Source organism: Poecilia formosa, unplaced genomic scaffold (genome assembly GCF_000485575.1).
Source record: "Poecilia formosa unplaced genomic scaffold, Poecilia_formosa-5.1.2 Scaffold141, whole genome shotgun sequence".
NCBI classification, from domain to species: domain Eukaryota; kingdom Metazoa; phylum Chordata; class Actinopteri; order Cyprinodontiformes; family Poeciliidae; genus Poecilia; species Poecilia formosa.
This window is the reverse complement of record NW_006800080.1, coordinates 1,592,279-1,606,547: the sequence shown is the minus strand read 5'-3', so window position 1 is coordinate 1,606,547 and position 14,269 is coordinate 1,592,279. Positions and strand designations below refer to the sequence as shown.

Below are 14,269 nucleotides of genomic sequence, written 5' to 3'. Positions count from 1 at the left end.
TTAACACCGACTTCCAGTCCATCTGTCCAATTAGCCTAACATGCATATTTTCACACTGAAATCCATAGAACACAGAGAGAACACACATATACTTAGGGAGAACATGAAGGAGCCTCACAGAAAGACCCTTTAGTGAATTTAAACCCAGAACTAAGACCACACACATACTTAGGAACAGATACTTAGTAACTGCTGATCTCCAAGTAGTCAGTGAGATACTTCCTAGTGCCGCCTCAGTGAAGGAAAGCAACTGTATAACATCTCTCCTATTCGTTGTCCTGTTTCATCTCTCTGTGTTTCATTAGGTCAACAATGAAGTGTGGGCCTCCATTCTGGTTCTGATTTGGCTTCATGCTTTTAAGATGGACGCAAAGGAGGAGTGGGAGCTTCTGTCTATGAAGGCTGCATCATGGATTAAAGCTCAGAACGGTAACATACATAATCACCAGGGAACTCCTGTTTTTAAGTGTGTATTAAAACTGGATGCAAAAATAACATTGATGAATCTTTTCTTTCCTTCAGCTCCATGTGTGTCAGAGTGTGTTGAAGCTGGAAATAAACTGTTGGGCTGCAGCGTGAAGAAAGAAGCTCTGAGCCTCTGAGGTTTTCCATGAACAGCCTTCACCTTTACTATGGAAGCACCTGAGTGCAGGAAATAAAACACTGAAGTTACTTATGACCAAGAAACAGATGTACTGTTCAACATTTAATCATGTGTCTGCCAGTGTGCCTTGTGATATTTGCACCATATGAATAAAAAGAAGCTAAGGATCATTGAAATACTTTGTTTTTTTATTTACTACAATCAATACATCTGCATTTTAACCAGTTTTATTGAAATTATATACATATCCATCCATTTTCTTTACACCCTTGTCCCTCAATGGGGTCAGGAGGGTTGCTGGTGCATATCTCTAGCTGATGTTCTGGGCGAGAGGTGGGGTTCACCCTGGACAGGTTGCCAGTCTGTTGCAGGGCAACACAGAGACACACAACCATGCACACACACATGCATGGTTGTGTGTCAATTTGGAGAGGCCAATTAACCTGACAGTCATGTTTTTGGGTTTTTGGACTGTGGGAGGAGAAAACCCACACATGCACTGGGAGAACATCCAAACTCCACGCAGAAAGACCAGGGCCAGGAATTGAACCCAGAACCTTCTTGCTGCAAGACAACAGCTCTACCAACTGCACCACTGTGCAGCCTTATATCCACCATTCTGTTTTTTAAGTGATTCTCTAAATCCTTTCTTAGTCAATCTGACCCTTAGACTGGTGTCGACCATTTTCTCACATTTCTTTGACATAACCCTTTAAACTATATTTAACTCATTATCCAACCAAACATTGTGGTATAGATATGAAAAGCTGTTTGGGACTCATTCTGTTCTCTACTTTATATGTTCCTATAAGAAACATTCCTGTAACTTCATACTGTAAGTCAGTTGTGCTCCAATAAATATGAAATACACCAATCACAGAAAAATTGACTGGAAATAATAAATACATGGTTTATAAAAAAAAAAAAATGAAGCAGCTAAGTAACATGATCTCCTTGGTTTTAGGCAGGTTGATCAGGAGGTGGTTCTGTTGGCACCAGTCCATAACATGCCGAGTCACTGTGTGTGATACGTTTCACACGTATCTGAAGAATAAGCAGCTCATGTGGGTCACACGCACAGAAACACTCGATTTTGTTTGCACACATTTCCATCACCGTTTCACTGCTGAACTGAACCCACGTCTGAGGGTTTATTACTGAGCATCAATACTTTATTAAATTGCTTACAGAACAGAATCAGCTGGCTGGCATCTTCACTGCTTCAATGTTTGTTTAAAGCTCAACTTTACACCATGTCGAGCAGGAAAATGAAAGAAGTCTGTATCTGCTGTTTTTGACAATAGGGCTGAGGGGTTTAACTGCTTAAAAATGTAGTCGTGTCCTTCAACTACCGTTTATTTCAGCGTTTTCCTGTCTTTTACAGATTTCATAAAACCATTCAAGTTTTATGCTCAGACCTCAGAAAGAAAAAAACACTAGCTCTGAGGGTTCCCGGTGTACTGGTCCTCCCAGACCTTAAGACATTAAGACATGCTCAGATTGAATTACTTCTTTCTTACATCCTCCTTTTTGCTTTTACTATGTGGCACTTTCACAGAGAAAGCGCCAAAAGTTTCTCCTTTGATCGGCCAGCACTGCTTTTTACATCTGAGGTGTAGGAGGTAAATACACTTATTTCTTATTTGGATGGTTAGCCCGCACGTCACCAGGATAGCTTTCTCTCATAGCAGTATGGACGTGCATTGCAAATTAGACAAGGGTATAAATGTTGCTGTGCTTGGTATCATGTATGGTAAACGCTTATATCCATTTAAATGAGCAAAAAGCAGAGGCCGGTATCCACCTGCATGCTTCGTGCATAGTTTTTCCACATGGGGAGTGGTATGTGTGATGGGGCAATTCCTGTGTGTGTGGCAGGTGGGGTTGGAGTCAGTCTTGTCAGGCAAAATTACAAAAATGTGGAACACTGAGAGATTGGCTTTTAAATCCACAAGTGTCATCTTAGGTCAGACACAAAACACTCCAAAAAATTTAAAAGGGCCGCTTTAGCGCCACATACTGTCCATCTGTGAGTGTGTCTGCTTAGGACTCAAGAAAATAAGAACAAAGGGGAAGAAAATTAATGGCATTTTTTTTATTTTTATTAATTTATTCCTCATTTATTACATGAAGATATTGTTTCAGTAAAACTGGTTAAAATCCATATGCTGAAAGTTAAGCATAAAGCTGCGCTCCATGGCTTCTTTGTTAAGCAAAGAGTGCAAATATCAAAAGGCACGCTGGCAGATACATGGATAAATTTTGCAAAAAGAAAATAAAGTCCTAAGCTTGTTCTTGTTAATCAACAACTTCAGTGTTTTCCTTCCTACACTGAGGTGCTTCCATAGTTAAGCTGAAGCCTGTCGATAATCCTCAGAGACCCAGAGCTTCTTTCTTCACGCCGCAACCCAACAGTGTATTTCCAGCTTCAACACACTCTGACACACATGGAGCTGAAGGAAAGAAAAGATTCACAAGTATTATTTTTTGCATCTAGTTATACCTTCTGTTTTAAACACACCATGGTGAACGTAACAGTTCCCTGCTGATTACGTATGTTACCGTTCTGAGCTTTAATCCATGATGCAGCCTTCATAGACAGAAGCTCCCACTCTTCCTTTGCATCCATCTTAAAAGCATGAAGCCAAATCAGAGCCAGAATGGAGGCCCACACTTCATTGTTGACCTAATGAAACAGAGACGAAACAGAAAACAGGATTATGCCATGCTGGCATGATATTGGATTGCAAGTTCTTTCAGGTATTGTATTAAAGCTGCATTATGTAACCTTTTTAGGAAACAAAAAAAAAAGGAAGTTTTTTTTACATATTTGTTAAAACTGTCAATGCCATGTCAGTATGGGATGAGATAGATAATTTGTCAACGAAATAAAAATCAAGCTCCTTCCAATGCAACTACTGCAACCTGCAGAAGTGCACTGCTCCTGTTCGAAATCAGAGCCAGGAGGAAGATATTAGTGCTGTGGATCATACCCGCCGCTCAAGTGGGTAGATGTGAGCAGCGAGTACACAGCGTTGATCGACAGTGCCAATATCTTTCTCCTGTCCCCGTTTGGTTGTTTTTGACCCAAAGCGGTGCAAAGCAATGGGAGGAGGCAGACATTCACAGATTATCTGTCTCACACTATGACATAGTAGCAATCATAGCCAATATGTAAAAACATTTAATACAAATTACATTCTGCAGCTTTAAATCTCATCACTGTCACTTGTAAACTTTAATATTCCTTCTTTGTTATTACTGTACAAGAAAATAATGATACGTATGTTACTCTGTATTTTGCTGACCATTTTCGGTTTTAAATCTCATGTCATGGTGTGTGTTAAAGAGTTTAGTTTCATATGCTTGTTTAGTTGATCAACTCTCTCTGTTTACAGCTCAACATTAAAATATGTTGGTCGACTCGGTGGCCTCACAGGAACAAGGTTCTTGGTTCAAATCCCTGGAGACTTTCCGTGTAGAGTTTCTGTGTTCTCCATGAGGATTTTCTCTCTTGATACTCCAACAATGCAAATACATGGATGGTAAGATAAATGGCATCCAAAGTGGTTTTCAGGTATGAGTGTATGACTACATGTCTGTTTTTCCTGTATTTTACCCATTACCTCTGCAAACGATCTTAAACTTCCCTAAATGCAAACAACCATAAATATTAAGCAGATTTTGAAAATTGATGGATAGACTGCTGATTATTTCTCCTGCCAATAGTTTCACTTCCAATTTCCTTCATTTGGCAATGCTTCAAAGATGACGCCTTAAACTTAAGTATTCGTTCAGAACTCACCGGTGGTGGTTTTGCCTTTTCCACTTCCTCGCTGCTCTTTCCCAGCACTGCAGCCAGACTTCCATCAAGCATCCAGCAGCCAGACGCTTTCTGCAGGGACACCAGCTGCAGCAGAGGGTCTTTACTGGGTAGCACAACTTCTGGCTCATTGAATTCTACCCCAAAGTCTTCACTGTCATCATCGCAGTCAGCATAAAGGAAATTAGCTGTGACAAAGAGAAAGCTTAATACAAGTCTAGGGTCTTTGACTGGTGTCTGATAATGAAACTAAAGCTATTTTTATTACAGTTATTCTATAAATCTTATTCACAAGTAATTAGGAAAACAGATGATTGCAATATCATTACAGAGTATTGTGACAATACAAGTTACAACTAACCCACATTTTCAGACACTATTCCTTCTTTTTCTTCATGGCCATGTCTACACCACTGGGTGTTAGTATCTCAGCAACTAAAAGCATATAGTACATCAAAAAGTAGATGCAGTTGACAGTGAAAGTCTACCAAACAGGCCAAATACATTATGGCCTAAAGAAAAAAAAAATCTATGGATTGCACCTAAAAAAAAATATATCCTATGAAATACTGCATCCTTTGTTATTGTGAAAATAAATAGACTCATTATGATTTGAACCTTACTTGTTGCTGACAGCCTAACTTATCTCACATGACTTGTCTCTCCAAAACTCTTAAGCAACAAGTCATGGGGGAAAAAGATGAGTCGTATCCCATTTTCAACTTGAGTAACTTTGCTACATCCCCTGTAGCTCTGGAAGCATCTAGAAGAAGTGTGTGTTTATAAGCCCTCCCCATTTTAATCACAGCCATGCGGAGACTGCACTGGTAACGTTTTACATAACATACGTCTAAATGTCTTGCATCAAAAATCTTTGTATTGGTTTTACAAGATCTCAGTGCTGCATTTGATGTAGATGATTATCAAATCAAATTTTACTTGTATGGCACCTTTCAGCAACAAGGCAGTTCAATGCGCTTCACGTCATACAAAGTCACAGAACAAACACACAGTCAACAACTGAAACATTATATGTTGTGCAGGTCAGATTGTTGATTGTTTCATTGATTGTGTTTCAAAATGTTCTCCAAGTTGCCCCTAGCAACTACAAGTTACAACTAACCTACATATGCTTGCATTTTTATCTGTTCATAGTGTCTGTCTGTGTGGGGTTATGTGATTCACAACACCACACCGTCACCCACTGACCGCTGCAGATGGACGCCAGCCCCATCTATAACTATGCATAGGAAAACTGATGTAAATAATGGATGAATAGATGTAGTTATGAAAGTACACTTACCTGACTTTGGCATAGCTCCACATAAATCAGGAAGAGAATCTGCACATGATGAAGAAAAAAAAAGAGAATTAGAGATAGACATTTAAAATAAAATAAATCAGTATACAAGGAAATTGCCTTGTATGCTTAAGTTCATGACACCAAACCCTAGAAAGTAGGGTCTAAGCAATAAATCAAAGAAGGCGCCTGAGATCTTATTTCAACAAGGTCTATGCCTGAAAGAGGATCAATTATTATTATTATTTTTGTATGTTCTTCAAAAAGTTAAAAACAAGCCTAAAATCTTAAATGTTCAACTCTGAGCATCAAGAATAGACAATATAAGTTTGCCATACTTGCACAATATTTTGTGGTACTTATTGTGGCAACAATACAAGTGATAATAAAAAGTCATTTTGCAACCTCTTTGCTAGACTTTTCTAACCAACTGTATGGCTGTGATAACACATTACTGCAGTCAAAGCCCCACAAACAAATACTGGAATAAAAACATGCCAATTTCTAAGTAGGATTCCTTGAAACATCTCTGTTATATAAATTGTGTTTTATTCAATTGTTAAACTATATACAGTGTTGCATTCCATCTTATTTTTTGAATTTATTGATACTGTCATTGAACCAACAGTGGAGAAAATAGCAAAAATAATCCTGGCAACACAGTCATTTTTGGAGATTTTCAGATATTAATCGTAATTTGATCAATCAAAATTATCATCCCAGTTAAGAAATCTTTCACATCGATAAGTAAGCAAAAGCTGTTCACTGATTTTTCTGTACGGTGTGCTTGTCTGTAGATGTATACAGTTTTACAGTATTATCTGACATAAGCTCATAGAAAAACTGAGCCAACAGTAACAGGTTATGAAACATTTGGTTGGTGAACTTTGACTTGATCTTTACAAAAAAAAAAAGCTACACTAAAAATAATCTATAAAGTCTACAACTTGATCATTCTTTTCTCATCTCAGTGTTAATTTATACAAGCTTACTTCGGTAATAACTTTTAGTTATCATTGATTGTAAAAGGTATCCAAGTATATAGCGACCATGTTTTTCAGTTGTAGTTTCAATGATTGATTGTTGATGAATCAGCTCCTTTTACTTACCCATATCAGTCATAAGCATCCGAGCTAGATCAGGATAAATAAAAAAGGAGTGAGATTGTGACATTTCATTCTAACAATTTCTTTCAGTCTAGGGTATTGAGGCCTTAATTTTATCTTTACCAAAACGATATGACTAAATGTAAACTAAAAATAACCTTTAAAGTTTAAATTTTCACTTTAAACAAATGACTATAAGGGAATCTGAGTGTGCAAGGTAATCTCAGTGTTAAAGTACATAAAGGTTTTTCAGTAAAATCTTTTAATAAATTTGTATCATGTGAACGACGGCACGTAAAATACATGCTACTGATTTGAACAATATAATTAAAGCACATACTGTGGCTGTGCAGCAAATCATTGATTAACTTCTGTTCCATTTGTGCCAAATGTTATTCAAATTTTGTCGTAAATTATTGCTGATGGTAAATGCTGTCCAAGTATATAGGGAAAATGTTAAGTAACGGTGAGTTAAGAGTTTTTACTTACACATAGGTGCACACTGAAAACTCATGCCTACATGGAGACACAGAGAGACATAAAAAAATAGAGTCCTAAGATTGAGACATTTCATTCCAATAATTTTATTTTTATTTTGTTGAACATGTCACTGAATACTATTTAGACACCTTCAGGATACAGTCAGAATATGCCGAGATTGAATCTCTAATGAAAAATGTAAAATTCACTTTACCTGCTTTAATCAACAGGCAAAATCAACACTTTTTTCACTTTATGCCATAAAATTCATACAAGTATTTTCAATTATTTATTCATTATTTTTTTTTACATTAAACATTGCTTGGAATTGATTGAAAGACAAAATTAGTGAACAAAGAATTAGCTGATATATTAATTGTTACAAATATTTTATAATGCTTCTTACCAAAGAAAATAAAACTTAGTGCATAATAATTTCATAACCTGAGGCCTTAATTTTATCTTTACCAAAATTGTTAAGACAAAATGTAAAACAAATGTAGAATAATCTATATACTTAACCAAATATGGTTAAAATGAAAGTACACAAACTTGCTGCAGTATAATTTTTTAATAAATTAGTATCTCGTAAACAGCAATGAAAAGTACAATACATGCTATTGTGATTGTTTAACTTATCTTCCATTTGTGTGAAAATTTCTCCAAAATTTGTAGCAAATTATTATTGATGATAATTTACTACAATTATAATCAATAATAATTGATGGTAATTATTATTGATTACTTAAAAACACGAAGTAATCGTGTTTTTAAGTTGTAGCAGTTCCTCAGAGTTTTACTTACCAATAGGTGCTGAATAATAACAAGCTGTAGCCATGCTTCCCACTAGACCAGAAGAGATGAACATGTTTTAAAAATAAAAGGACAGAAAGACTATTACATTTTATTCCACAAAATGTTTTCAGAGGGTTGTGTTCTCACTTTTTGAATACACCAATAAATATTCAGACGAAGATTAAATCTGATGCTAAATGTACAGCTGGCCTGGTTTGCTCTTACTAACAACTTTGACAGCTTCAATACAAAAAAACTGCTGAAATTAGTTACAGCTTCTAAATTATTTCAGACTAAAATTCTATTAGTCCGTTACTAAATATATAAGCCACTGGAAACATCCTGGTGTGAATTTGGGATTTTTCCTAACTTGGCTCATGTTTTGTCCTTGTTCATGATGTAGAGAGTAAGATTCAATATAGATTATAAGTTGAATCATTGTAGTGGAAAAAAATAAAATCAGTATTTGAAATCAATAAAATAATTAAAAACATTGGAGAAAATACATGCTTCCCCCCCCGATCAGTTTTTCTAAATGTAACCAGAAACGACCACAAATGTACATAGGAAGATTCAGTCCTAAGTAAAACATTTACATTAAAATTCATTTGAAATTAAGTTAATTTATTCACTTGGAATAGGAAAGAATTTGGTACTGCAGTGTCCAAACACAGTATGTGTTTAATATTATCAAACAAAGCCAAATCTTGTTGATCATAACTCATTTATAAAAACTAGTAAAGAGTGCAAAATATCCAAAGGGGTGAATACTTTTAAAAAACACTGTGTTATGGGAGAAATTCTGCTTCTTCATCTGAATAATCTCAGACTGATCAAACAAGTTTAATGCTATCATATGAGTTCATATTTGCAATCAATAGGAAGTTTACTTACCACTTATACCCTATTCTAACTGGCTAATAATGATTATTTAAAAATAAAAATCACTCACTTCCATAGAAAGGTGTTGGGACATTTCTGTGCACCAGAGGTCCTTCAACGGACTTGCCACTGTCTTTGTGAACAGCTATGAAGGCAGTGAAAGAACTGCTCACTCCTGACTGGACACTGAGCTCCACCACCTTCTTCTTCATTTCTTCATTCTGTCCACTTTGTGTCCTCTCCTCTGACTCCAGGGAGCGAATCACAGTGCGAGCAGCCAGCCTGTGGACTGTTAATCTGCAGGCAGGAAGAAGAAAAATCTAAAGATGGAGTTCAATCTCTTTCAACATAAAGATCAACCCCTCTATCATATGTTTTTTTTGCATGCTTTCTGTAACATCCCCCTTTTTTCCTTTAGGGTACGGTTGGATTTCTGTCAAGATTGATTTTTCATTCATCATTGGAGTGAAACCAACATACATCAAATGTACAAATATAATTTCTCATTTATAAAGCAAAGAGTTGGGATCCTATCTAGACTTACATTTCCTCAGGCACCTTCTTTACTCTTCCAAAAGTATTTTGTAAACTAACCACATGGTCAATTTAGAAGCAGAGAAAGGGAGAAGTGAAGAAATTAAAACCAGCACCGTAGATTAAAAACATCCTCCACTATACAGCTGCACACTGGGTGAATCCTGACTATGAACACGACAAAACATCAGCTTCTTCGGACAACTCCTGATCACACCGAGTTTCCCCACCATAGCAATTCCGATACCCACAGAATTAATCTGCAAACATGATTGTCAGGTTTGACATGCCTGACCAGCAAGGTTTTACTTGACAGTAGCTCTAAAACAATGTTTCCCAACCCTGGTCCTCAAGGCACACTGACCTGCATGTTTTAGATGCCCCCCCTGCTTCAACACACCCCCTTCAGATGACTGCAATTCAGCAAAACCCTGTTAATCAGCCATCAATTGAAATCATGTGTGCTGAAGCAGGGGAACATCTAAAACATGCAGGTCAGTGTGCCCTGAGGACCAGGGTTGGGAAACACTGCTCTAAAAGACTGGACTTAAGCAGTCTGGTTGCCACCCAAATAGGCACCAATGAAATTCAGGCCACAGTTCATGAGAACTGCATCTGAAGTGGAAGCCCTGAAGATGTCCAAGAACCCACGCTGCTCAGAGAGCAGTGGTGGAGAAAGTACTCAAAAAGTGTACTTAAGTAAAAGTACAAATACACAGACAAAAATGTACTCAAGTAAAAGTAAAACTACCACATTAACATTTGTACTTAAGTAAAAGTGAAAAAGTACTGGCTTTTAAAAATCCTTAAGTATTAAAAGTACTTGCTGAATCGCTAATACAATATCATTAAGTGAACCGGTCGTATTTAATTTTAATACATTAGAAATGTGCCATTTTAATGAACAATGCCACAGATAAAGAATGTTTTTATTATGTTCACTCTCTGTAACATAGTTTAGTCTTAGATATGTGATTCTATGCATCATATTTTCAGGGATGGAAACATCTTGTCTCCTGTCCTAACTTAGCATGAACTTCACTTTTTTTGCCACTAGTGGCATTTATTTTTTTTAAAATCCAACAGAAAGGGGATGGAAAGAAGGTGGGTGGGGGAGGACATGCAACCAGGAGCCAGTAGCAGTTTTGTAGTCAAGACCACCTACCCATGACCACCACCCCGCGCTACATGACACAAAAAAAAAGTTTTACCTATCAAAATTGCTTCACAAATTGATCTGCAAGATCCACATTCCCATAAAATACCTAGATATTAAATACTTAGAACTGAAATAAATTTAATCAGTAAAGATCCGTCCAGAAGAATCGGATTGTTCCTGAATGTCATATTACTATATTGCACTTTTGTCACAGCGTTGTCCCATATATGCGACACCTCAGTCAACACCTCCACACAATAATTCAGCGCATGAGTGACAACTTTTTTTTCATTGCAGATGCAACATATGTGTCTCTGTACAGCTAGCTTTGCTAGCATCACGTCCACAGATCTTAGAGCTGTGGACGTGATGCTTAATACATTAGGAATGTATTAAGCTTAAAGAAAGGTTTCTTTAAGCTTTCCTTCCAAGTGACACTAAAAGTTGGACTAAGTCCCCACCGTCTGTGAAAGCGAAGCGCTGCTTATTTTACATGTCGCCATATCTTCTGAATTATGCGATTAGACAGAAGTCACGTTATTGCTTGGATTTTACGGCGCCACCTTAAGTCCCTGAACTTCACAAAAAGCGCAATGCGACTTGGATGTAACGAGTAACGCGACAGTTTTGTAGAAATGTAGTGAAGTAGGAAGTACAGATACTTACTGTAAAATGTAGGGGAGTAAAAGTAGAAAGTACCCATTATTAAATCTACTTAAGTAAAGTACAGATACATGGAAAATGTACTTAAGTACAGTAACAAAGTATTTATACTTCATTACTTCCCACCACTGTCAGAGAGAACATTCAAACTCCATGCAGAAGGATCCCAGGATTGTCTTGCTGTGGTGCAACTGCACCATTGTGCAGCCCCTCTGCTAATAATATCCAGTTGACAATTCTTGACCCATAAACCTTTGGCTGGAAATTTTCTAAAATGTCCTAAAATCTTGTTGATTACACAGGACACCGAGCCCCTCTAAAAAATAACTTGACACAAAGGGAACACTTTATATTGTAAAGCTTTTGAGCAACAAGGAAATATTAAAATACATGGCTTCCATGATAATCGTCTGACTTACACAATGCAACACAGTTGGTGCCTTAAAACAATGATCAAAGCCGTTTTACCCAGAGTGCTCTGCAGGTTTGAGACTGAAGTGCAGCTGGTTCTGAGAGGGATGACCTGCCAGGCTGTACTTCACTGTCACACTGCCACCTGCTTCCTCTGAACTCTAAAAAATTATTTGATTTGGAGGAAGAAATATATCTTTGGTACGTTTTAAATCTCACCAATGAAGTTTAGAATGATGCTTAAGGAGGAAACAGACAGAGGTGACCCTACCTGTCCAGTGAGCTGAGCATAAAGCAGTGACCTTTGACCCTGAAAAATAGCTGTGATGGGTGGAGAGAGAACAGTGGCAGCCACTCCCTTTGGTAAATCCCAGGAGATAGAAATGTCCTCCACAGCTGGCTGCAGTGCAAACCTGAGTGACTGCATCACCTGTGGTTCAAACAATAGTTGTAAAATTATTTACTTTTACTATAATCACATTTTCATGTGTTGGTGCAGTTTTTACAGCTTTTTGTGTTGTTGTTTTTACTTTTGGTTGCATCCTGTCAGCCCCTGTGATGAACTGAGCGTGACCTCCGCCCTCTTTGGCCATCCCGTTGATGAGAGCAGAGCTGGCTCCTTCTCCAATCCCAAAAGAGAAACACCTACGATACAAGAGTTTGATTTCAAATTCACAATAGCATCAGAACATGAACCAGACTGGGAATCTGTGTGTTTATGGTTTCACCTGTGGGAGCCTGCATTCTTCTTAACAAGATCAGTAACTTCTTTGGTGTTTCCCACCTCTCCGTCAGTGAAGACAAACAACTGAGGGGGGGAATGTAAATGAGCTTTGGAGAAAACAAGTTTGTCTAACATTCCAGAAATGGGTGGAGCAGTAGGAGTTATTGTGGTGAACAACCACAGTATTCATTTTACATGGATGTGATAAAGCTGATTTTTTGCTGATGCAACTCCTACAGTTGGTGCAATATCAGTGTGTATATCTGACCTGTCGAGGATGTTTGGGAATGCAGGCTTGGCTGTAAATGTGTCTGAGAGGCTGAAGAATCTCTGTTCCTCCAAGATCATCCCCCATTTTCTCAACCTTTTTCAGAGCCTCCTCCATGGTCTTCTCACTGTACTCCACACTCGTACTGCCATTAAGAACAATACAATACTCCAAATAAAAAATTCATACTGAACAAAATAAAAAGAAACAAGAAACAACACTTTCACATGAACTCTTGAGTAGAAATTAAGGAAAGTTAGGGACTAGAAAATGTTTCCTCTTTTGAGTTGTGGTGGGTAAAAGAAAGAGTTAGATTTCACTTACGGGAAAATGTGCTCAAAGGTGGATCCAAAACTGTAGATGTTGAAGTAGCAGCCCATTGGTAAACTCTTCAACAGGAGCAGCAGAGTGTCCTAAAGAAAGACAAAATGTTAGGAGCTGTAAGCGTTTCTTTACATTTTACATCAGGAGTGCCAATTACTTTATGACAAAGATTATGGCAGGTCATACTCTCCAACAATGAACTTTAATAAAGAAGGTCTGAACAGAGAAAGCAACTTGGATAAAAGTCAATAATACCAAGTGACTAAATTGCTAGATTTCTGGATTTGACAATGGTATGCAGTCTGATAACATTTTTGAGACAATTGTTTCAGTGTAGCAAAAGTCTGATTTTGTTCTTACCCTTCTTGGATAAGCATTTAAATTGAAACATTATTTTGATTAGTCAAACCTAAGACATATTCAGTATTAAATAAAATGAACAGTCATCAACTCTACACAGAAATGTATGTCCCTCATGGACCAGATGAATTGCATTTAAGTGCTTTTGGGGTGACTGTTAAAGGGTTAAAACAAAATCAAACATTCCTTTAAAGTATGGATAAACACCTTTGCACTGCTAATGCGAGTTTCTTGTGGTGTGCTGTTATTCATGGGGCAGTCCATACTTCCTGATCGATCCACCTAGAACACAAACTCTCCACAGGTGGCGAGTGAGGACATCACTGATTGGGGGAACTCTGGGTAAAGGCTGACCATCACCACTGGATCACCCATCAGAGAGCCTGGAACATGTTGGAGATGGAAAAAGGAAAAAAAAATATATAAACCTTCTGATACTCTAACATTTAATAATCAGTAATGCCTAAACTAATCTGTTCTCACCAGGTTTGGCAGAGGCCTGTCCTGCCTCCACCACAGCAGAGGGCTGGTGGGCGTCTTTGTAATAAATCAGTAGCTCAACGTCTCTGTCAAACTTGTGTCCTGCACCCAATTTAACCTACAGTTGAAAACAAGAAACAAGAAAACTGAAGTGATTTATCTTGTTTGTAATAACTACATCCAGCAGTAACATCAGCTCTCTACCCACCGTGGCCTGAGTTTGATCAGTGTTGAGGTACTGAAGAGGCTCCAGAGAACAACTGGACTCTATTTTAGAGATTGGACGAGGAGAGGAGACCTGGGCAGAAAAGGACAGACTGTAGGGCACCAGAGAGGCTGGAACTGAGGTCACCTGG

At 37.7% G+C, this 14,269-nt stretch overlaps 1 protein-coding gene and 1 long non-coding RNA gene across 2 annotated transcripts in view; one reads left to right on the top strand and one right to left on the bottom strand.

The window, feature by feature from the left end:
* The first annotated feature begins 58 nt into the window (after positions 1-58).
* Positions 59-774, top strand: LOC103145388 (uncharacterized). Its single transcript, XR_477020.2, has 2 exons — positions 59-429; positions 523-774. It is a non-coding gene; the product is annotated as an uncharacterized LOC103145388 (long non-coding RNA).
* A 1,910-nt stretch (positions 775-2,684) lies between these two features.
* LOC103145396 (von Willebrand factor A domain-containing protein 5A-like) overlaps positions 2,685-14,269 on the bottom strand; it is a 36,526-nt gene continuing 24,941 nt past the window's right edge. Inside the window, exons 17-18 of the mRNA XM_016676733.1 lie at positions 3,167-3,290; positions 2,685-3,057 (exon numbers count right to left, since the gene is read on the bottom strand). Of these exons, the coding sequence (XP_016532219.1) occupies positions 2,978-3,057; positions 3,167-3,290 (204 nt within the window). The 3' untranslated portion in view covers positions 2,685-2,977. The remainder of the gene's footprint in view (positions 3,058-3,166; positions 3,291-14,269) is intronic.